This window comes from Columba livia, chromosome 5 (assembly GCF_036013475.1).
Source record: "Columba livia isolate bColLiv1 breed racing homer chromosome 5, bColLiv1.pat.W.v2, whole genome shotgun sequence".
Lineage (NCBI taxonomy): Eukaryota > Metazoa > Chordata > Aves > Columbiformes > Columbidae > Columba > Columba livia.
In genome coordinates this window covers 12,003,443-12,025,538 of record NC_088606.1, presented here as the reverse complement: position 1 = coordinate 12,025,538, position 22,096 = coordinate 12,003,443, and the positions used below count along the sequence as shown (strand labels likewise).

The 22,096-nt window shown below is 47.4% G+C and overlaps 1 protein-coding gene across 2 annotated transcripts in view; it reads left to right on the top strand.

The window, feature by feature from the left end:
- Positions 1-9,190: 9,190 nt before the first annotated feature.
- Positions 9,191-22,096, top strand: part of RCOR1 (REST corepressor 1) — an 84,843-nt gene continuing 71,937 nt past the window's right edge. Inside the window, exons 1-2 of one of the 2 annotated variants that reach the window (XM_065063440.1) lie at positions 9,191-9,619; positions 9,718-9,777. In XM_065063440.1, coding sequence (XP_064919512.1) covers positions 9,433-9,619; positions 9,718-9,777 — 247 coding nt within the window. In that variant the 5' untranslated portion in view covers positions 9,191-9,432. The remainder of the gene's footprint in view (positions 9,620-9,717; positions 9,778-22,096) is intronic. The other variant, XM_065063441.1, reaches the window with a different exon arrangement.

Below are 22,096 nucleotides of genomic sequence, written 5' to 3'. Positions count from 1 at the left end.
CTGCCCGCGCCAAGATGCTGTGTGATTGTCCCACTGCTCTCTAGCATCGCCAGCCTCTTGTCTGTGCAGAGTTTCAGTCCCATCTTCTCCCCCCTCCCAGGGCCAGCTCTTGGTGTTTCCCCTCTGGGCCAGCCAGGAGCCCCACTCCAGGTCAACACAGGGTTTTCTCTGCTGCTGCAGCTCCCTTGGTCCCACCATATTTTTACAATGAGGGTGGTAGAACACTGGCCCAGGTTGCCTAGAGAGATGGTAGATGTTCCATCCCTGGAAACATTCTAGGCCAGGCTGGATGGGGCTCTGAGCAACCTGATCTGGTTGGAGATGTCCCTGCTCATTGCAGGAGGGTTGGACTAGATGAGCTTTGAAGGTCCCTTCCACCCCAACTATGCTATGATTCTATGATTCCCTGATTCTATGACTCTATATTCCCCTCGCAGCAAGCAGCAGCCCTTCTCCTGCCTGCCCCCCCTAATCCAATCCCAGCTGCCTCTCTGCACCCTCACACTCCCATAACGGTCCTCCCCATATTTTTCTGCAGGCCTCCCACTCACTACAGGATATGAGCCATTGTCTCCAGTGGGAAATAAAAGTTTGGATTAAAATTTGCTGTATTATTCCTTCCCTAAAAGCAGCTTTCAGGCTGAAAGGCTACAAGTGAGAATTTCCAAAGGAGTGCAAGAGATTTAGAAATAGATTTTTTAAGGTCTTTTAGTTACACTAAAAAGAAATTAGACGTCCCTTGGGATTTTTTCAGCAGAAGGAGGTGTTTTTGAAATCTGTATGTGACGTCTGTTTACCTCTTTAGGCATCTAAATACTTCCAGGTATTTGGGTTTTGAACACCTAGGTCCCCTTGAAAGCAAAGAGAGCCAGGCATCACCTCCCATGCATTCCTTTAGAATTCCAGCCAAAATTTTTGTCCAACTCGGAGCATGAGGTTCTAATGTAAGAGATTATAAACCCAATTTCTGCTCTGCTTTAGCAGGCAGCTTAGCATGGGGGGAAAAATCCAACCCATAGTGTTGACTGTATAAACATGTTGTTCAAAGGGTAACATTTTCCTGATTAATAGCCTTTCAGTATTAAAAACAATCAGTCTAAAGCATGATTAATTGTCCCTTCTGCTACTAGCAACCAAATATATGTGTGTGTATAGACATCTATCTATCTATCTATCTATCTATCTATCTATCTATCTATCTATCTACTTGTGTAAACACCCAGCACATTCTCACTGGGGTAAGCATTTTTTGTGTGTATGTTTTCAAGGAAAATACAATATACAGGAGGTGAGAGCTGCTTTTTACAGCTCAGACAAATGGGAAGGGTTTTAACTCTTGTAACCCCTTGTTGCAAAACCCGGCAGCCCCAGGGATGCGCGGCAAGCTTCGCTGTCCTGGTGAGAGGCACAAAACACCCACCTGGGCAGGGAGGAGACCAAGGCAGAGGCAGGAGACATTTTGCTTTTTGTTCAGGGAATGAAGGCTGCTCAGTTGTCGGGAATCCCCTCTGTGTTTCTACTTCACCTGTACTTTACTTGTGAGACTGACAGGGTTAATGACAATAAACAGTTTTCATTTAAAAGTTGGCAAGGAGAAGTGCTTTTCCCCTGACAGAGATAACCAAATTTCAAGAAATTATTTAAGAGGACAGTCCTGCCTTGTCCAACCTGTTAGGTTACAGCAAACTCACAACAGTGACGCCACCTTTATAAGGAAAATACTTTCCCCTCTCCCCCCTGCTTTTGCTCTGATATCTAAACAGCTGAACAGGTTAACTCTTACATTACAATAATGTCCAGAAGTTACAGTCAAGCTCAAGGGATAGGAAAAAACATAATCTTTGCTTTATATGACTCAGTCTGCTACAGATTGTATACAAAACTCTTTCTGATCCTACACACAGCTTGATGAGTCTTGGCAGGACATACAGGTGTGTGTGGTCACGTGTAGAATCACGGTCCAATGTGTCTAAATGAAGCATCTATCCAGGTAAACAAGACCCCGTGCCCACCAGAGTCCCTCTTAGTGCTCATGTGGTTTCCTCCTCATCTGTCCCACCTTGTAGAACTTTAAAATAAAGAAGTTTTCACATTGGGTTTCTCCAGAGCAAGTGGCATGAGCCAGAGGAGTAGAATGAAGGAGGGGAATGAAGAATTATTTCAAGGTCTTGGGAAGGATGGTGAAAGTCTCAGGGGCTCAAGTGATCTTCTCTTTACTCCTTCCATCTTCAAGTGACGATGTGGGATGGAATAGGAAAATTCAGTCTCTAAATGGTTGGCTACAGACAGGTGCTACAGGCAGGGCTTTGGATTTTTTGATAATGGTTGGTTTTATAAGACACCAGTCCGGACAGTGTCACGCGGGAAAGGTTTATCTCGCAGGGGCAAAAGGATGCTGGGGCAGGAATTAGCTGGGCTCATTTGGAAAGCTTTAAACTAGGCTCCAAGGGGGATGGGGTTGTAGCTGGGATTGTCCCAGTGGGGCAGCATTCTAAAACTGATGAGGACCGGGTGGCCTCCTACGCCCCTAGGGAGAAATTGGTGTGCTCTGCTCACTCCCTGAAATGCCTGTACACCAATGCGCGCAGCATGGGGAATGGGCAGGAGGAGTTAGAATCCTATGTTCGTTTGGGAGATTATGATCTGGTGGCAATTACAGAAACACGGTGGGACAGTTCACATGACTGGAATGTGGTCATGGATGGCTATGCCCTTTTCAGGAAAGACAGGCCAGCCAGGAGTGGTGGTGCAGTTGCTCTCTATGTGAGAGAGCAACTACAATGTACTAAATTCTGCCCAGGAGTGGATGACAAGCGAGTTGAGAGTGTATGGGTCAGGATCAAGGGGCAGGCTGGCAGGGGTGACACTGTTGTGGGCGTCTGTTACAGGCCACCAGATCAGGCTGAGGAAGTTGATGAGGCCTTCTATGGGCAGCTGAGAGTGGCCTCACAGTCACAGGCCCTGGTTGTTGTGGGGGATTTTAACTTCCCTGATGTTTGCTGGAAGGACCATTCAGCCAGCCAGCCACAGTCCAGGAGGTTCCTGCAGTGCATTGATGATAACTTCCTCATGCAGATGGTGGAGGAGCCAACTAGGAGAGGTGCACTGCTGGATCTCATCCTCACTAACAAGGAGGGTCTGGTCGAAGCAGTAAAGGTTGAGGGCTGCCTGGGTTGCAGTGACCACGAGATGGTGGAGTTCAGCATCTTGGGTGGCAGGAACAGAATAGCACGTAGAATTGCAACCCTGGACTTTAGCAGGGCTAACTTTGGCCTTTTCAAGCAATTGCTGGGGGAAATCCCATGGGCAAGACTGCTTGAAGGAAAAGGGGCCCAAGATAGCTGGATTGCATTCAGAGATTGCTTCTTCCACTCTCAGGATCAGAGCATCCCCACACGCAGGAAGTTGAGGAAGGGAGCCAGGAGGCCTGCGTGGTTGAATAGGGATCTGTTGGGTATGCTCAAGCAGAAAAGGAGAGTTTACAGGTTGTGGAAGCAGGGGCTGGCCACTTGGGAAGAATATAAGGCTGCTGTTAGAGGATGTAGGAAGGCAGCTAGGATAGCCAAGGCCTCCTTAGAATTACAGCTGGCAAGAGGGGTCAAGGACAGCAAAAAGAACTTTTTCAAATACATAGCAGATAAAACTAATACCAGAGGCAATGTAGGCCCACTGATGAATGGGGTGGGTGCCCTGGTGGCAGAAGATACAGAGAAGGCAGAATTACTGAATGCCTTCTTTGTCTCTGTCTACTCTGCTGGAGGCTGTCCTGGGGAGCCCTGTACCCCTGAGACCCCAGGTGAAGCCAGGTCAGTGGAGGAGTTTGCTTTAGTCGATGAGGACTGGGTTAGGGAGCAATTAAATAGTCTGGACATGCATAAATCCATGGGTCCAGATGGGATGCATCCACGGGTGCTGAGGGAGCTGTCTGAAGTCATTGCTGGACCACTCTCCATCATCTTTGCCAAGTCTTGGGAAACGGGGGAGGTGCCCGAGGATTGGAGGAAAGTAAATGTCACTCCAGTCTTCAAAAAGGGCAAGAAGGAGGACCCAGGTAATTATAGACCGGTCAGCCTCACCTCTGTCCCTGGGAAAGTAATGGAACAGCTTATCCTTGGTGCCATCTCAAGGCATATAAAGGATAAGAGGGTTATTAGGGGCAGTCAGCATGGCTTTACCAAGGGTAAGTCATGCTTGACCAACCTCGTAGCCTTTTATGAGAATGTAACAAGGTGGATGGATGATGGCAGAGCGGTGGATGTGGTCTACCTTGACTTCAGTAAAGCCTTTGACACAGTCTCCCACAGCATCCTCACAGCTAAGTTGAGGAGGTGTGGTCTGGACAATAGAGTAGTGAGGTGGGTTGCAAACTGGCTTAAGGAGAGAAGCCAGAGAGTGGTAGTCAATGGTGCAGAGTCTAGTTGGAAGCCAGTATCTAGTGGAGTGCCTCAGGGGTCAGTACTGGGGCCAATATTATTCAATATATTCATTAACGATTTGGACAAGGGAATAGAGTGTACTATCAGCAAGTTTGCTGATGACACCAAGCTGGGAGGTGTGGCTGACACGCCAGAAGGCTGTGCTGCCATCCAGAGACCTGGACAGGCTGGAGAGTTGGGCGGGGAATAACCTAATGAAATCTAACAAGGGCAAGTGTAGAGTCCTGCATCTGGGCAGGAACAACCCCAGGTTCCAGTATAGGTTGGGAAATTACATATTAGAGAGCAGTGTAGGGGAAAGGGACCTGGGGGTCCTGGTGGACAACAGGATGACCATGAGCCAGCACTGTGCCCTTGTGGCCAGGAAGGCCAATGGCATCCTGGGGTGTATTAGAAGGGGGGTTGTTAGTAGATCGAGAGAGGTCCTCCTTCCCCTCTACTCCGCCCTGGTGAGACCACATCTGGAATATTGTGTCCAGTTCTGGGCCCCTCAGTTCAAGAAGGACAGGGAACTGCTGGAGAGGGTCCAGCGTAGGGCAACCAAGATGATTAAGGGAGTGGAGCACCTCCCTTATGAAGAAAGGCTGAGGGAGCTGGGTCTTTTTAGTTTGGAGAAGAGGAGACTAAGGGGGGACCTCATTAATGTTTATAAATATATAAAGGGTGAGTGCCATGAGGATGAAGCCAGGCTCTTCTCAGTGGCAAACAATGATAGGACAAGGCGTAATGGGATCAAGCTGGAACACAAGAGGTTCCACTTAAATTTGAGAAAAAACTTCTTCTCAGTGAGGGTGACAGACACTGGAACAGGCTGCCCAGGGGGGTTGTGGAGTCTCCTTCTCTGGAGACATTCAAAACCCGCCTGGACATGTTCCTGTGCGACCTCACCCAGGCGTTCCTGCTCCAGCAGGGGGATTGGACTAGATGATCTTTTGAGGTCCCTTCCAATCCCAAACATACTGTGATACTGTGATACTGTGTGAATTTGTTGCTCTTTTGGCATTTGCAGTAGTCAGAGCCTGCAAAAAGTGCATTCACTGTTGCTGCTGAAAAATAAAATACAACGCTGTATTTTGTGTAGTGTCTGTGTACACAGTCGCCTATACTCTGTGAAGAGTTTTCTTTATGGCCAGAAAAATTTTTTCCAAGTTTTCTTCAAGAACACCACCAAAAGCTGTAGTGCTGTGTTGGGACACTCAAAACTTCAGGCTTTCAGCCTAAGCAGAAAGAAACCAAACACCATTGTTAAGGAAGCAGAAACAAACATGAAAAGTGTTCTTAATGGTTAGAAACAAAAACCTCCATCAGCATCAGAGATGGTACATTCATGGCTCATGAGTTTCTGTAGAAAAGTTCAAAAAAAGAAAAACAGCCCTGTTGGGGATGGAGAGGGTGGTGTTGGGCTGGGACAACAGCTGTGACAGGTGCAGACTGGCTGTGACGATGACAGCCCCAGACTTCCTGCTCTGGGGACACACACACACACACATGCACAGTGCACACTCCTCTTGGCACTGACCTGCTCCTGTTCTTGGGCATCTCCTTGGCATCTGCCACGGATAACGAGTGACGGTGAGCAGGATGGAGTGGCAGAGCATGTCCCACTGTCCCAGGGGATGGCTTTGGCAAGGGTGTCATTTGTCACAGTGCTGCCAAGCAACGGTGGGGCTGCAGGGGATGTGCTGCTCCCCCACCCCACCCCATCCCACCCCACCCCATCCCACCTCATCCAAACCCATCCGACCCCACCCCATCCAAACCCATCCCATCCCACCCCACTCCACCCCATCCCACCCCACTCCACCCCATCCCACCCAACTCCACCCCATCCCACCTCATCCAAACCCATCCCATCCCACCCCATCCCAACTCACCCCACCCAAACCCATCCCACCCCACCCCACTCCACCCCCTCTCATCCCACCCAACCCCTCCCCATCCCAACTCACCCCATCCAAACCCATTCCATCCCACCCCACCCCATCCAAACCCATCCCATCCCACCCCACTTCACCCCATCCCAGCCCACCCCATCCAAACCCATCCCACCTCACCCCATCCCATCCAAACCCACTCCATCCAAACCCATCCCATCGGGATGGTGCTGCTCAGCCCCACACCAGAGGGGCAGGCCCAGGGCTCAACTCCAGGAGAGGCCAATGGTTGTGAAGTGCTGGCAGTAAATGTAATTTTAACAGTTTAAAAGAGTGAAATTGTGTTATAAATATTTTAGATGATTGACTTAGATTTTAAACCTGGGCCTAAGTGGGTAACGGTTTGAGGAGAGGAAGAGGGAGGGAGAGGAGGAGGGAGGGAGGGGAAGTGCAGGATGACCAAAATTAGGTCCGGATTTGCAAAGTCATACACACGTGTCTTGGGGTAACCACATCTGTGGTCTCAGGTTCAAGCTGAACACTCAGGTGTGCTTTGGTCTAGTTCTTGGGTGAGCTATTTTTCTTTTTCAGGTCTGGGAACTTCAAACCAGGTTGAAAAACTTTTTAAATTTCACTCAAGCTCATTTTTACACGAAAAACTGGGTGCTCCTGTCCTGCCTTGGCATTTCTGCAATAGAAATATCGGAGTATGGAGGAGGACAATGAACACTCTGCCATGTTTGTATCCCTGCCATGAAATATATTCTACACTAAAGAACTAATATGCTTTGCACCAGGAAATACTTGTGACTCTCAGTACTGGGGTTTAAGAGCATCACTAATTATTGCTCTGATTTAGAACTGATATTTTTAAAGAGTGTGGGATCAAGAGTGGCCATCATACAATTTGGTTTTGTGAGCTAGAAGAAGTTACTTTATGTAGTGTAAATAAACTTATTTTTTGTGCTGTAAATAAATAACTGGTGAATAAACATTTACAGGTACTTGCAGGTTTACATGAAGGAAACCGATTATGCATTTGTCAGTATATACATACAACACATATACTGAGTATAGAGGGGAAAGTAAATATTGGAAAGAGGGCACTAGACTGAAAGAAACTAACATGCGTTTATAAAAGATATTTTTTCCCTTATTTTAATGGAGCAACTAACGCATGAAAATTAAGGAAGAGCCTTTCCAAACTACTACCTAGAACTGAAATAATTTTGATAATCTTAAACACAATATATAGAAAGAACGGTAATCCCAGCACTAGAGACCGCAGCTCGCTCTCAGCAGCTTTTTCCCCCTCCCCCTGTGCAAATTCTCTTGGATTAAAATGGCAGAGGGAGGCGGGGAGTGGCCGGGGACAGTTCGATACGAGATAACCGCTGCTACTCAAACTGCACTTTTAATTGCACGGGCCAATAAAAAAAAAAAATACCGCCCAAAACCAACAAACTTGTACATAAGTTGATTTGAATGAAAATAGAGGACACGCCTCACAAGCTGCTTTCCATGATTATGTATTGTTTTCCCTCACCCCACTGTACAGATGAAGTTGCAAATAAAACCGAGCAGTTCATACACTCTTGTCGCCCATTTTTGTCAGGCCGGGTCTGGACCCCCGTCCCCGTTTTACCCCTCGAGCAATGCCCCAAGAAGGGCACAGGGTTCGCGGGCGGAGACAAGGAAAAGGGTCTCGCTTCCCCTTTTGTTTCGCTCCCTTGCCCTTGGCCCAGGCTCTTTCCCCGTCTCTGGGGCTGGCCGGGCAGCACACCCGGGTTAAACCCGGGAGCACAAAGGTACCGGCAGATGCAGCCCCGGCTCCGGCCTGTGCCCCGCGGGCTCAAGGGGCTCCCCCGTGGCCCGACCCCCCAGCCACGCCGCCAGGGTCCCTCGGGGAGCCAGGCTGGCCAGGCTCCAGCCCTGGAAACGTGGGGCCAGCGGCTGGGCCCGAAGAGCGGATCTTGGCTCGGCAGCACAGCCCCTCGAGGGGACGGGGGGGCTCAGGAGTTACTTGAGGGGACCGCGGGAGCAGCACGGCCGCAGCCCGAGGCGTGGGCTGCAGCGGCTTCTCCCGTTGAGACACCCTGGCAGGCGGCTCTGCCCGGGGCAGCCGGCGGCGCCCCGCTGGGGGCTGACCCCGCTGCGGGGGCCCCATCCGTGCGGTGCCCCTCGGGGCTGCGCTCCCGCAAAGGGCGAGCGCCCCGTCCCCGGCGCTGTCCCGTTCCCTCGGCACCGCTCTCAGCCGGGCCGCCCCCCGCCCCTCTTCTTGGGACACTGCGGGGCGCTGAGTCTCCCCAACCCCTCGGAGGGCTCTTTCCCTTCCCGCGGAGCAGCCGCCGCTGCCGGCGAGGACCGTCCCGAGCGGCCCGGGCATAGAACCCGGGCACAGAACCCCGGCATAGAACCCCAGCCCCAACGGCCACCAACTGCCCCGACACCCCAGCCACGGGCAACGGGGGCTTTGTATCGGCTCCATTCAAACGACGCCGTAAGCTTCCGCCACGGGGGGGGGGAAGGGAGGGAAAGTAGTCCCTCGCCACCCTCCTGCCGAGGCTGAGTTCACAGCGGGGCGGCGAACCCCGCTGCCGCCCCCTTCGCGGGCCAGGCCGGGAAGCGCCGCTCCGGCGGGGGCGTGCGAAGCCGCCTCTCCCCCTCCTCCGCTCCGGCGCAGCCCTCGGAGGAGAGGTATCGCTGGGCGGAGAGATCGCGAAGCCCGCACACGTACAGCCCGGCGATACGCCTCCACCTAACCCAGCAAACGGAAGCGCCGGGCCGCCACGATGGACAGGAAACGCCGCCCAATGGGCAGGCGGGCTGGCCTCCCAAAATGTAGGTTTAGCCAATGGGAAGGGGCAGGAGTGGGGGGAGGCGGGGCCGGTGGCAGGCAGCAGTGCAGGTTGAACGGAGTCCCAGCGCAGGGCTGGGATGAGCCTCAAAGTTCGGGGCGATTGTGGTGGGGGATGTAGCAGCGCCGCTGCTGCCGCTCACCGGACCGCCCCGGCTGCTGCCCGCCCTCGGCGCCTCCCCCAGCGCCCCCCCCGCAGTTTTTAAACTCTCATCCCCCCCCTTCCCTTCTTCTCCACACCCCTTACCCCCCCTTCCTCCCCTAAATGCCAGCCATGATCGAGAAGGGCCCGGAGGTCTCGGGGAAACGGCGGGGCAGGAACCACAACGCCGCCGGCGCGAATAATAACAACAACGGCGGCAGCAAAAGTTTATCCGCCGCCCCCAACGGCAACAGCAGCGGCAACTCCTGGGAGGAAGGCAGCTCGGGGTCCTCCAGCGATGAGGAGCACGGTGAGGAGCGGGGGGGGTGGTGACGGGGGACGGGGGGGGGGGGGGGCAGGGGCCGGGCGGGCCCACGCGGGTAACGCTTCTCCCTCTGCTCCCCGCAGCCGGCGGCGGGATGAGGGTCGGGCCGCAGTACCAGGCGGTGGTCCCTGATTTCGACCCCGGTAAGTCTTTATTAATTATATATATATATATATTTTTAGAGGGGGCACGTCCCCTTCATCCAATGCTTTGGACCCCCTCGAGGAGTGGAGCCCCGGGGGGGGGGGTACCCCCCCCCCCCCGGGGGCTCCACTCCTCGAGGGGGTCCAGAAATAATCCCCTCTAATTCCAGTCCCAAACACCCAGAACAAGGACCCCCCAACACACACGGCTGATAAAAGAAGTCTTGATGCTTTCCAGAGGGCGCTTTGCAGGCAGGGAGGAACAGGGAAGCTGGCAGGGCTAGAAGAGGCAGGAGATGGCAGTTGGGTGGTTTTTTTTCTTTCTTTCTTTCTTTCTCTTTTTTTTTAATTTTTTTTTTAAATTTTTATTCCCTTCTGGACTCGTGTGCTCGGTGGTAGGGGTGGAACTAGAAGGCATCAAGTTCTAACTATAATTTTTTCGAAGGTATTTAGAAGCGACTTGGATCCGTATTTTAATTTTCTTCTGGGAAGCTGCTCGCCTTCCCCCCCCGCCCCGAAAAAAAACATGTTTCACATTCCAGCTATTCTGCTGCTGCTCTTTGCAGGCTAATTTAAAGTAATATGGAAGCAAATTTTGACCAAACAAAGGAATTGGGGCTGTGCTGAAAGGCAGGTGCTGGAAGCACGTTAGTACTGATGTGTCTCCGTGTATAGAAAGACAGGCTGTTGACCTCCTTAGTTTGAAATGTAAGCAATTTTTTTTTGTTTTGTTTCGTATTGTTCCTTTGTAAGTGGAGGTTGAAGCTGGCGAAAACCCTCCTTCTGTCTGGAGATCCTAGCGCTTGGAGTTGTCCCTTTGCCCAGCCCAAACTTAATTGAATCCTCCGCACCTCTTTCCTTAAAACAAAAAGAATGGTGTGGAAAGCCACGGGTGTCTTCTTATCGAATAACCCTGGGAGTTACTATTGTGTGGATACGGGAAAAAGGTTCCTCGTGGATCGTCCTCAGACTGTGGACTAATATGTTGGATGCTTTTTAAAAATTATTAAACGTATATGTTTGTTCTTAATTGTTAAGGTGTCGGGGGGGGGGGGGGGGAGGGCGGACACGTGAAGAGGATTTTTTCTGAAGTTCAATATTACTTGCATTTATTTACAGAATCATTTTCCCCCCACTCTTTTTCCCCTTCATTTTCTTGACAAAATAAAGATACAAGGTCTTGGCACATGGAAACTCCATTTCTTGGTTGACCAGGAGGAGGAAGGGAAGGCGGGGGAGGAGGAGGAGGAGAAAAAGTGGGGGGGAGGGAGGGGGAGCTGTTAGTTAGGCAGCAGTTGACACTGTTTTTCAATCTGTAGGTCAAATGCAACGTTTCTGTAACACACAACGCGCATCACATTGGCTATTAGCCAGGTATCACAACAATACTTGGGCTTTTTGGTCACCCCTGTGAATTACACTCTTTTGTGTAATTCATTTCTCCAACATAATAGATAGAGTGGGGGGGAAATACTGTGTGCCCCTTCCTCGCTATTATGTGCTCAGTTATACATTGTTCTGGTTCTAACTTATAGATGTACAGTGACCTATACAAAGGTTATTGCTTTCTGTGCTGTGGGGAGTGGAAGGGAGGGGAAAGCGTGTGATGTGGAGAAACACTTTTTTTTGTGAGTAATATATATCCTAACACAGCATCAGCAGGCGCTCTGAGTGCACAGTGTACAGCAAACTCTTAGTAGATTCACCCGAAGTAAATGATCAGTCTTCTAATGATCTGAATGGGCTACTGCTCTATTTCTTTTTTCTTCCTTAAAAGTGTACTTTTTAGTTAAGAAGTTTGAGGTGAACTTTTATCTGCTTGTGTATTGAAGAGTTGTTTTCCTGGCTTGTGGAATTACCCCAGGAATTATTTTACAATGCAGTGTTGTTCCCTCAATTTTGTGATCTCTTCTCGGTCCTAAAGGCTAAATAGCCACGTTGTGTATTATTTGTTATGCCTCTTTGTTTCTGTGTTTAAGAAAGAAAACCCTAAATAAGCTTAACACACTGCACTGAGACCTTTTGACTGAAATTGGCAAATTGTCCTGTCTCACTGTTAATTTTGAAGTTAAATGGATGGAATGGTGTTATCAGAGCACACAGATGCTGTATCTGTTTCTCACTGGAAATTTTAGGGACTGGTTGACCAAAAGATCCTAAAGCCTGAAGGCTGCTTGGTGTCGTGTTGCGGAGGCTTTCACCTTCAGATTAGCTGGCTGATAAAACGTGGAGGGCTCATGCTGCTTTATGTCTGAGGGGAAAACGGCACAGAGTAGGCCTTCTCTGTATTTTTTTTTTGGTAACTTAATGTTCAATAATTATGCCTTGGGTTTGGCTGAGGTATATCTGTAACTGCAGATTCTTACCTCAGCATTCTTCTGTGGGTGTTCCTCTCCCAATGCATAGGGGCAGAGAAAGCATTTAATTTTGTTTCACTTCTCAACCACATGCGAGCTGTAGCAAAGACCAATAAAATTAGGAAAGCTTCTCTGAAATCCTTATCTAGGAGACTATGGGAGACAAGAGAGGTGGAGCAAGGCAGTGGTGGGATGTTGACCTGGGTTTCATGAATTAAATAGCCAGAGAAGAGCAAAAAGGTACCAAACGGTATAGCCTGAGTTTAATGACTGCCTGGGTTTAGGGAGGGACCTCAGCACAGGTTAGTGTGGGGGAGGATGGACAGTGCTTGTCTCTCCCTTGTTTGAGTAGAATGTGAGGAAAATTATTAATGGTTGTGTTGCTTTGTTTTTGCTGAATCCTTAGCATCAGAAAACAACAAGTTTCATTCTGGATTACAGTGTCTTGGTGCAAGTTTCTAATACTCCTTGTGGCTAAAACTTGCTGCAGCAGTGGCCAAGGGCCTGGTGTGATTCTTTGACTGTAAAAATGCTGGTGGCTGGAATCCTCTGTAGGAGGTGGTCCTTACAGCTCTTACTAAAAGTCTTTATGGTGGCAAGACCTATTGCAGAGCCTGTAGGTTCTTTGCCAAAATTAATGTCGCTATCTTTTTTACTTATCCCAGTTTCTCCTTACTTTGGGAAAGTTCTCACAGCATTGATCCAAGCTCTTTTATTCTTTCAAAAACTTACACCACTATTATTAACGGTATAGTACTTAGACCTCTATTACTTTTATTACTTGTATAATAAGAATAGTTGTACAGTAAAGGCAAAACTTTTGCGGAGGCAATGTGTTTATTAAACAGGCCATTTCAATTAGAGAGAATAGGCAAAACTTTTTTGGTTGAAAATCCCATGCCAGAGCTCACTAGAGTCAGTAAAGCTTGCACTTCACCTGTGTTTCACTGTTTGGCCTTAATTTCACAGGTGTGATGTGAAAAATTGCTATTGTCTCTCCTATTTCTTCTCTAATAAAGAGCTCAGAGTCCCATATTTGCCAGCCAAAAATTCAGTGTGTTAAACAAAGGCTGGTATCGGTAGGTCAGCATTTCTTGTGAGTTTGCAGTCTGAGATATTGAAGGTTGTGAAGAGGGAAAACTATTATGGTTCTTTTAATCCATACAAACAAAACCCACATGTCCTCTTAATGGAAAAACTCACTGGAAGGAAACATTGCATATCTTAAAGCTAAATAAAAATCCTTCATATGGGGAAGCACTGATATTGTACTTGACTATGCTGATTGTTACTTATTAATTTATGCTGTTGGAACATTAAAAATAGGAAGAAAACATTTTTGAGCACTTAAACATATCCAGTGAATTTAAGTAAAGGTTAAAGCTTCCATGATTTTGAGGAGTGTGAAATAACTCCCAGAAGAGAATGATCTCTCTTGAATTTTGACATAGATTGAAGGTAGATGAGCTTTTCTTTCTCCATTGTATCACTACAACTTCAGATTCCTTTGTTTGTTGCTATGGCCATAAAAATACAAGCCACATCTTGTAGCTTTGGACATCAGTTGTGTTGGGCATCTTTGGAAACCAGCTTCTAGGGCTATTTCCAATGGAAACCGATGAGCGAAAACTAGTTTGACTCATTACTGTCTTGTAGAGATCTGAAGCTGGGATGTGTGACTTCAGTTACTTGTTTGCAATATTTCCCATTTCTTTTTATTCCTTTGTTGTACTGTAGCAGTTAAAGTAAAAATGGTGGAAGGAAGTAATCTGTAGTGCTTTCACCTCTAGCTGCTCACTGCCAGAATCCTTGAGGAGCTCACGCTCTGCTCCACACAGTCGTGTGCTGTGTGCTCCTGCACAAATACTTGGTATTCCCTGGCCTTCTTTCATGGCCAAGACTGTTTCAGTGTTACCAAAAATAAAGGGGGAAAAGAAAAAACAACCCAGTAACCCTTTTCAAGGTAGTCAGAAACTCTGTCAGAGTAGTTGTGTCTAAGAAGGGTAAAAAAAAGCCCCTAAAATATAGTCTTTGGTGTCTCTAATCTGGAATGCCTGATAGGGAAGTGGTGGTGTGGCTGTGTCCTAGGGGCGGAAGCTGGTGCATCCATCCATCCATCCATCCATCCATCCATCCAACCCTGGCTGTTAAAGTGAGCCCACCCTCTGCCTATTTAGGTTCAAAGGTGAAAGTGTATTTAATGGGACAGCCCCTGGGTGGCTGATTCCCCCAGAATAGCTGTATTTTTCTGGTGGCTGTGAAGGCCAGATTTCATGAAGTTGGGTCTTCATTAAGTTGTGTTACTTGATGGGGTTCTGGGCAGAAGCACCTGTTGGTCTGCACAATAGAGACTGTAACACTGTAAAAAGAGGTTGTTAAAAGCCCCCTTATGACTCGCACTTGGCAAGTCCTACTCCCAGCCAGCTTGTTCTATTTCTTTGTTTGCAAATAGTCCTGCTCCTAACAGTCCTAACGGCTTGCAAATAGTCTGAGTTAAGAGTAAGAGAAAATGGTGTGTAGATGAATGGACTCATCAGAAGGGGAATGGAAAAAAGTGTCCTTGTCAGGTGAGACTTAGGAATTTCCATCTAAGCAAGTGGAAGACTCAAAACCAAGCTCCTGAAACTGGAAATACTGGTATCCTGGAAAGCTATCTCATCTCCTCAAATGGCTCTCTTAGTACTACAGTGTCTTTGGAAAAGAGTTACGAGGGTGTTTGATCTAATCAGAAATGCTAAACCATAATGTACTAATGCCCCATGTATTTGGGCTGACAGAGGCTGCCTAGTATCTTGATAAACCATGCGCACCTCGGTCCTTTTACTGTGGTCTGAGGAGGTGTGCATTGTCCCCAACAAGAGTGTGTGTTCTTGACTAGGTGGTGGAAAATTTATGTACTGTGGGTTTTGTTAAGTTTTCTGGTGGGAGAAGAGGAGCTTTTCCCCCTAGCTGTAGTGTGCTCAGCTTCTTAGTCCCTCATGGGCTGTATTTGTCTTGCCCTCTTTCTTCTGCAAGTCACAGCCTCTCTGTATGTGCTGTACTGCAAAGCAGATGAGAAGTTCTTCAATACGTGCTCCACCAAAAGCTGTTACTGAAACCTTGTTTTTTTTGGCTGTCTTAACCCAGAGACGTTTAGGTACAAGCAAAGGGGGTTCTTGAGGTCAGGCTGGTCCTCAGCAGTCCTGGGTAATGGGGAAATGATTTCTACCACCTCCTTACTGTGCTGGCAACTCCACTGCTGTGTGGGTGAGTCTCAGACTCGTCTCGTTCCATCACTGGTACGTACTGCTAGTCCAGTCACTGTGGCAGGAGAGGGTGCAGTCCCAGTACACCTACGTCAGGAGAATGAAGCTGACTTGTAGATGCTGACACTTCAGCTTATCCTCTGTTTTTTTAAATCCACTCTGGAGAAGGGTAGTGCTCAAGGTGAAGACTTCATTATCCACATTTCTGGCACTTCAGCAGGAGCACAGCTGTTGATCTGCTGCCATACCTTCTTTTACCTTTGGTCTACTCTCCTAAGGGAGACAATTTTTAAGCCTGTGTGGCTCGGTAGTGTAGTTAGCTTTCACCCAGTCTGTTCACTTGTCCCATGAAGGGGGTGCAGAGGCTGCTCCTGCTCCACCTCATTCCAAGGCATGGCTTTGGAGCATTCTCCTTGCTGTAGTAAACAAACAAGTCTCAGTGCAGCCAAAGCTTGTGGCTTCCTTCCCTGCCTGGCACATGCAGTGTTTGTATGGGGAGGTAATAGCTGTCTCATGTACTGACAAATGTATTAATGGCTGGACTGGAATTAATACTAGGTAGAGTGAATGCTTTGTTCTTCGTAGCTGGTTCCTGCTGCGTAATGAGTTGCTCTTAAAACTCTTGTTTTCAGCCCTAGTTAGATCTGTGACTTGGCCAAGTGAAGGCTTAGAGCTCCCTGTGATTAGTCATTATAATTAGCTCGGAAATCTTTGCCTCTGTGATCAAGGTACACTGTGTAATGCGGCTTATAGTGGGCTCTAGTCCTGTCACATACCTTCAGAGTAGTATAAATGACAATGCTTTGTTGAACATCCATATGTATTTTTTTAAACTGCGTTGTAACTTTAACATGCATTTTTAAAACATGCGTCGGGCAGGTAAATCTGAAGTAACTGGCTCCTCAGATACTTGTGGTTGATGCTAGTCCCTCCTTCCCTCAGGTATAGCAATTTCTGGTCATGGCCAATACTCATTCCCAGTGTAAGGTAAGACTGAGATGTGGTGACTAGTGTCTGATTGAGTCTAGAGACCAAATCAGAACCAAAACTTTGGGGTACTTAGAGTGTGTTTCCTTCCTAGGAAGCCTGTACCTGTTTCTGCGCTCTTTGACCTTGTTTTTTGAGGCTTTGGCTTGATAGTATAATAAGATGAGCAGTCCCACATTCTTAAGTGTTGAAACTTGAAAGAACAGTCTGAAATTCAGTTTTTGAAAATACAAAGTTTGTCTGTAAACTAAACTTGGTCTTAAAAGTGCTTTTTTAAAAGGGGTGTTGGATTAGGTGTCTCTTTCTTTAAACTTGACAAGCTTTTAATTTATAGTTGTGTGTGAAAGTTTTGACTTCTTTGTGCTTTTCGAAAGTGCAAGAGGATGTGCTCAGCCTTAGTAAAGGCAGTGAAAGTTTCTCCAGCATATTCTAGAATTGGGGCTGCTTTTGTGCTCTTCTTGCTGTTTGTTTTGAAGTGCAACAGATTGTGATGTGGCTGCCTTTAAGTACTGTAGGTCAAACTCAATACATTTATTTCACTTCTTATGTAAGATTTTGCAACTAAAGTGTGTTTAACCTGCCTATCTTCAAAAATTCAACTCTATGCAGCAGTGTGCTCTTTGAACTTCGTAAAGGAAGTATTGGTAAATGTTGGCTGTCTGGGGGGAGGAGGCTGCAGCAGTGTGATAAAATTGCAAAAATCCCCTCTTGGGAGGAAATTCTAGTGTATGCTTCCCCCTTCAACCCTGTACTTCTATCATGCAGGTATCTCTAGGGAACATCAGCATGGTGTTGCATGTACTCTGTGTGTGCGTAACTAGGTATACCTCCAGAAAAATATCACCCTGCCCCACTAGGAGCAGGAGGATAAGGTGGTGAGTTTTTGTCTTTAAAGTTACTTCATTTTCCTTGCCACCTCTCATATCTCTGTGTCCTTCACCTGGATGGATTTCACAAATAATAACCTGAGATCCTATGGCTTGTTTTTGTAGTATAGTTGTTTAATTAGAGGAGTCTAACCATGTGGCTGTCTATCGCAGCTTTTCAGTTCTGCTCTCAGTAGGTGTCTGTGATAACCTGTCATGATAGCATCTGCATGTACTTCTAGATGACTAGATGTCTTATCAGGTTGGTGTTTAGTTCAAATAGAGATTTTAGTTTGAAAGTTTGGTATTGAAAATAATTATTAGTGTACATGACCTTGAATTAGTGCCCTTCTAGGCTTTATAACCATAGTATGAAAGCACAACGTAACAAATGTGTAATCATTGTTGTGGCTTCTGGGTTCAGAAATCTCTAAGGAATATGCATGAACAAGGCTTGAACGCAGGGGCACGATGCCTGCCCTCCCCTCTTAACCGGTCCCTGGAGAGTGCACACAGACATTCTAGTTCCACAGGGAGACCGGGGATGGTTAAAGGCAAAGAAAAAGCTCTCCTGGGTAGGAAATGGCCTCCCGTCTTGAAGAGCTGAAGCAGCAGGACTGGGAAAGTCTGGTTTACATAACAGCATTGCCTTTGAAGCAACTCTTTATTTGCAGCTCACATTGAGATGTGGAGTTTTTAATCTTCCCACCTTCTTTGGGGATCTCAGCTTGTCCCTCTGTTCTCATCAATAGCACTGGTTTGAGTCTTGGCCACGTGTGAATGGGGATGTGGAGGATTCTTCACCCACTGCCTGCTTTGTATTGAGAGCCCCCTGCAGCAAGTGCTGTTGGCTGCAGTTGTATGTAGCTTTGCCTTTAGGTTACCAACAGCTGTGTGAGAAGCTAAAAGTGCTACATCTGTAATCAAGCTTCTTTTGTGCTGAACAGTGCAAATGATCTGTAGATACCAGCATGCGTGTCTATTCCTCTGGCTGACATCCATCCATCCATCCGTCCCTAGGAGGGGGTTGCTCTGGGTGTTTTTGGGAGGATAAAGGGCTGTAAATGCAGGCAGGTGTACCAGGTGTAGTGTTTGTACTTTCTTGGTATTGTTTTCTGTCTGGGAATCTTAAGGATGTCCCTTCTGGGACCCTTGTGCTGATTGTGCAGCTGCCACCTCACTGCTCATGACAGTAGCCATGGGAACACAAGTAGGATGATACAAGTTTAAAACTCCAACTTGTTGCTAGGCAGACCCAGCTCAATGTGTGGATGAAGGAGTCTTAACAACAACAACAAAACCCATTCTGATATTCTGCCTCTTTTGTGGGGGAAGACAACTTGGCTCGTTCAAAATTCTGGGTATTTGTCTTGAGGCTGTCGGAATGAAACCAACCCCAAAGGGTCCCCTGACACCAAGCAACCTTGGGGAAAACCCCTCTTGTACATCCAAGTAATGAGTATGTGATGGCTGGGTGAGTGGGAGTTTCAGCAGGTAGTTTATGATGCCACCTTTTCTTAAAAATGAAGTTCTGTGAAGTCATGTGCCATCAAATGCAAAAGCATTGCACTGCTCGTATAGTCTAAAAGTTGTAGCCTGCATTAAAATAGATACTGCTAAAAGTGACATACACTCTAAACAAAGGTCACTGGCTTAAAATATCACAAGATCTCTTCTAACCTCTGGCTGTAAAAACTTAAAATTATGACTAAGGCAAGGTAAACACCTTCAAGACTTTAAATGCTTTTGCATGTTGTAAGTGTAGATGCTGGTATATGTTGGATAAGCTGGTGTAGACCTTTTAACTTGGGCAATCTCTTCTTGATAAGTTGCTTTGTCCCGAGCTCCTGTCTTGGCACTTCTTGTCTAAGAAATCAGGACAGCCTGTTTCCTCATGTTATTTTTGTTGTTGATGCCTGACAAAGGATGTATGGCAAATTATGGGGGCGTGAAGGGAACTGGAGCCCCAAACTCTAAGGGAGAGATGGGCTTTGTGTGCTCCTTGAGGGCTGATCTCCAGCACACCTTGCTCCCTGCAGCTGTTGGCTTCCTCTATCACAGCAATAATCAGTTGTGCTGTGGCAACTGGTTTAAATGGATATTTCTTATTTTATAAACATTTGCTGTGCAGTGACTGTCATTTCTGTTGGAATCAGGCCATTTCTAGAGATGCTTCCAATTACCACCTGCTCTTTTTTTTCTTAGCAAAGTACACTCTTACCTAATTTAACCTCCCACAGCAACTGCTTTGAAGTTGTTTTCTCCCTGCACCTTGGCTCACTGCTATCCCTTTCCCCTCTGACCACCCTAACAAACTGCAGTTGTCCTGTTTTCCTTTCAGAAATGACGTACTTCTGGGGTGAGAATCTGCTTGCTTGGTTTGCCCCACGTTTTTGTATTCAACTCTTATACGAAAACATTGTTTTCCTTTAATATGCCTCAGCCCATTTTTTTTTCTTCCTAAGTTGCTGTTTGTGATTCTCCCACTTTCATTATAATTTGTGTACAGCTTCTAGATCCTATCTGTCCACCCTCTTGCTAACCCAGCCCTGCTCAGATTTCTGTATTTATGCTCTTGAGCCCTCTTTCCCTGTGCTTTGTCCCTGTAGGAGAGAGACGTTCTGTGTGCCTGAGCTACATTGTAGTTCTTCTCCCAAGTTCCTTGGAAGAAAGTGGTCCTGATTTTTACTGTGTTATAATTTTGCTCTAAAAGGGAGGAAAATGTAGCAGAACTGTGCTCCTTAACCTATTTTACGATTTGCACGCCTCTCTGCGTATGGTGCCTGCCTGCTTTTCAAGCATTTAAATAGTGATGGTTTTGCCTTTTCAGGCTCTTTTTTTGCATCACTGAAGAATTTCTGCCTCAGCTTCTCCTGTGGAAGCGTCAAGGCACTGCTTCTCTTGTTGGAGCAGGTGCTTCCCCTCACTTTTGCCTGCTAGAGCATCTGTCTCTTTGGCCACTAGTGTCACTCTTCTGAACTGTTGCTGCTGTGAGCAAACAGGCATGTGAGAAAGGTGAGAAAGCTGATGTCTCCTACAGCCTGGAGATGGGCTGAGGGCTTGGCTTGGAGCCTCCAACCAGCCCCTGCCTGCTGGGCACTGAGGCTGAGTTGCTGTGAGTAGCTCTGAAGCCTATCTTACCAGTTTGGAGAGGAGGGAAGGGGAGATCTTCCTCTGGTTTTGTGAATAAAGCGAACCTTGGGGTTGCTGGCTGACTCAAATCTGCAAGCAGTGAGGACAGGCAAGCACTCTGAAGAGCTTGTCCTCTTCTTTTTTGCTGTAGACTCAGCCTCGGGCTCATCGTTGGGTGGTGCTGGCAGTGTACAGCTGGATCTCATCTGAAGTTCTCATCGCCTCTATTCTCCTGTTAGGCTTTGTACAAGTATTGAATAACTTGGGGGAGAGGCTTGCTGGTGGGAACTTGGTGGCAGAGGGAAGATTTTGCAGAGCTGTCCTCTGGCTTTCAGCCCAAGATATGAGTTGCTTGGCAAATTGTTTCCTCCTGTGTGTACTGGCTCAGAAGTGGGTCTGCTCTCTGGGAAACTGCTGCATTGTGTATCTGTATTTTGGGTGGGTTTTTAGTCCTCTTGATTTGGTCCTTAAGACAGTTCCCTTCTCCCCTACACCCCAAGTTGCTTGGCAGTGTTAATGCATGGAATCAGTTTCTTTTGTTTCTTTTCTTGAGCAATTTCATGTGAAACAGCAAGCTATCCTCCACACATGAGTCAGATGCTGTCCTTGTGGTCCAAACAGAGCAGGTACAGATCCAGCCATCCCAACGAGAGTCTGAAAACTGGCAAGTGTCTAGGAGTGTATTTGTGGATTTGGGTGAAAAATGACACTTTCTATTGGAGCAGAAGCAAAAGTGGTGGAACTGGGGGGCATTGCAGCTTACTCTGGTGCAGCTTGTGACTGAAGAACATCCATGGGCTGGTCCAGGAACAGAGGTGGGCAGCATTCACTTTGCTTGACACTCCAAGACTGGCTGCTACTGGTTTGAAAGGATGGTTGTATATGGAGAGCATCTTTATAAATGTTTAAACTGTTCAAAGCATGTGCGAGAGTAGTTACATTAGGCAAATTGATGTCTTTTGTTGTACCAATCTTGCTGGAGTTATTTTGGAGGATGGGAGAGAAATAAAGACAGAACTTCTTAAACCCCTAATAAGAGCATTTTTAGAGGTCATAAAACAACTAAACGAGGCACTGGGGGAATTATGCTTGGAAGCAGTCCTTAGGACTCGGAAACTTGCTGAGAAGGGGACTGTGTTCACATCCTCTTCTGTGAACCCTTGCAAACAGGCTCTGGGAGCAAACACTGGTCTCCTCTTGCAACCAACTGTCTCCAGCTCAGTTCGGTGGAATGCTGCCCTGTCTGGTTATCGCTTGCTCTGCAGCGGCGGCTGCGTTGCCCAGAGCAATACCTCCCGAGCAGCGGCGTGCCCTTTTGTTTCAGCTCAAGAGAAGGAAACTACAGGGTGCAGTAGCGTTGCTTGCAAAATGATTTCAGTGCCTGCTGGGGAGAGGGTGGGAGGAGATGTGATAGGGTCTCTGAAAGAGATGGGTAGGAGAAACCTTTCCAGTGACTATGTAGTGCCTGTGTAAATAAAGGCAGCGGATTTAATGCGTGCTGCCAGAGCTGGGACAAAGCTTGGAGCAGGTGTGCACGCAGAGCTTGCTTAAGTTGGATAGGTGCCTGCTGAAAGGTTCATCAAACATGGGAATAAAAGGAAAAGGTTTGTATTTAACCTTTTTTGATGATGCATTTTAAAAATAACTAATATTTCTAAAGTGAGCAGCAGTTACAACCAGGGTTTGAAAAATTGCCTTGGTGCTTGCAAGGCACAGTGGGAAACACCTGTGC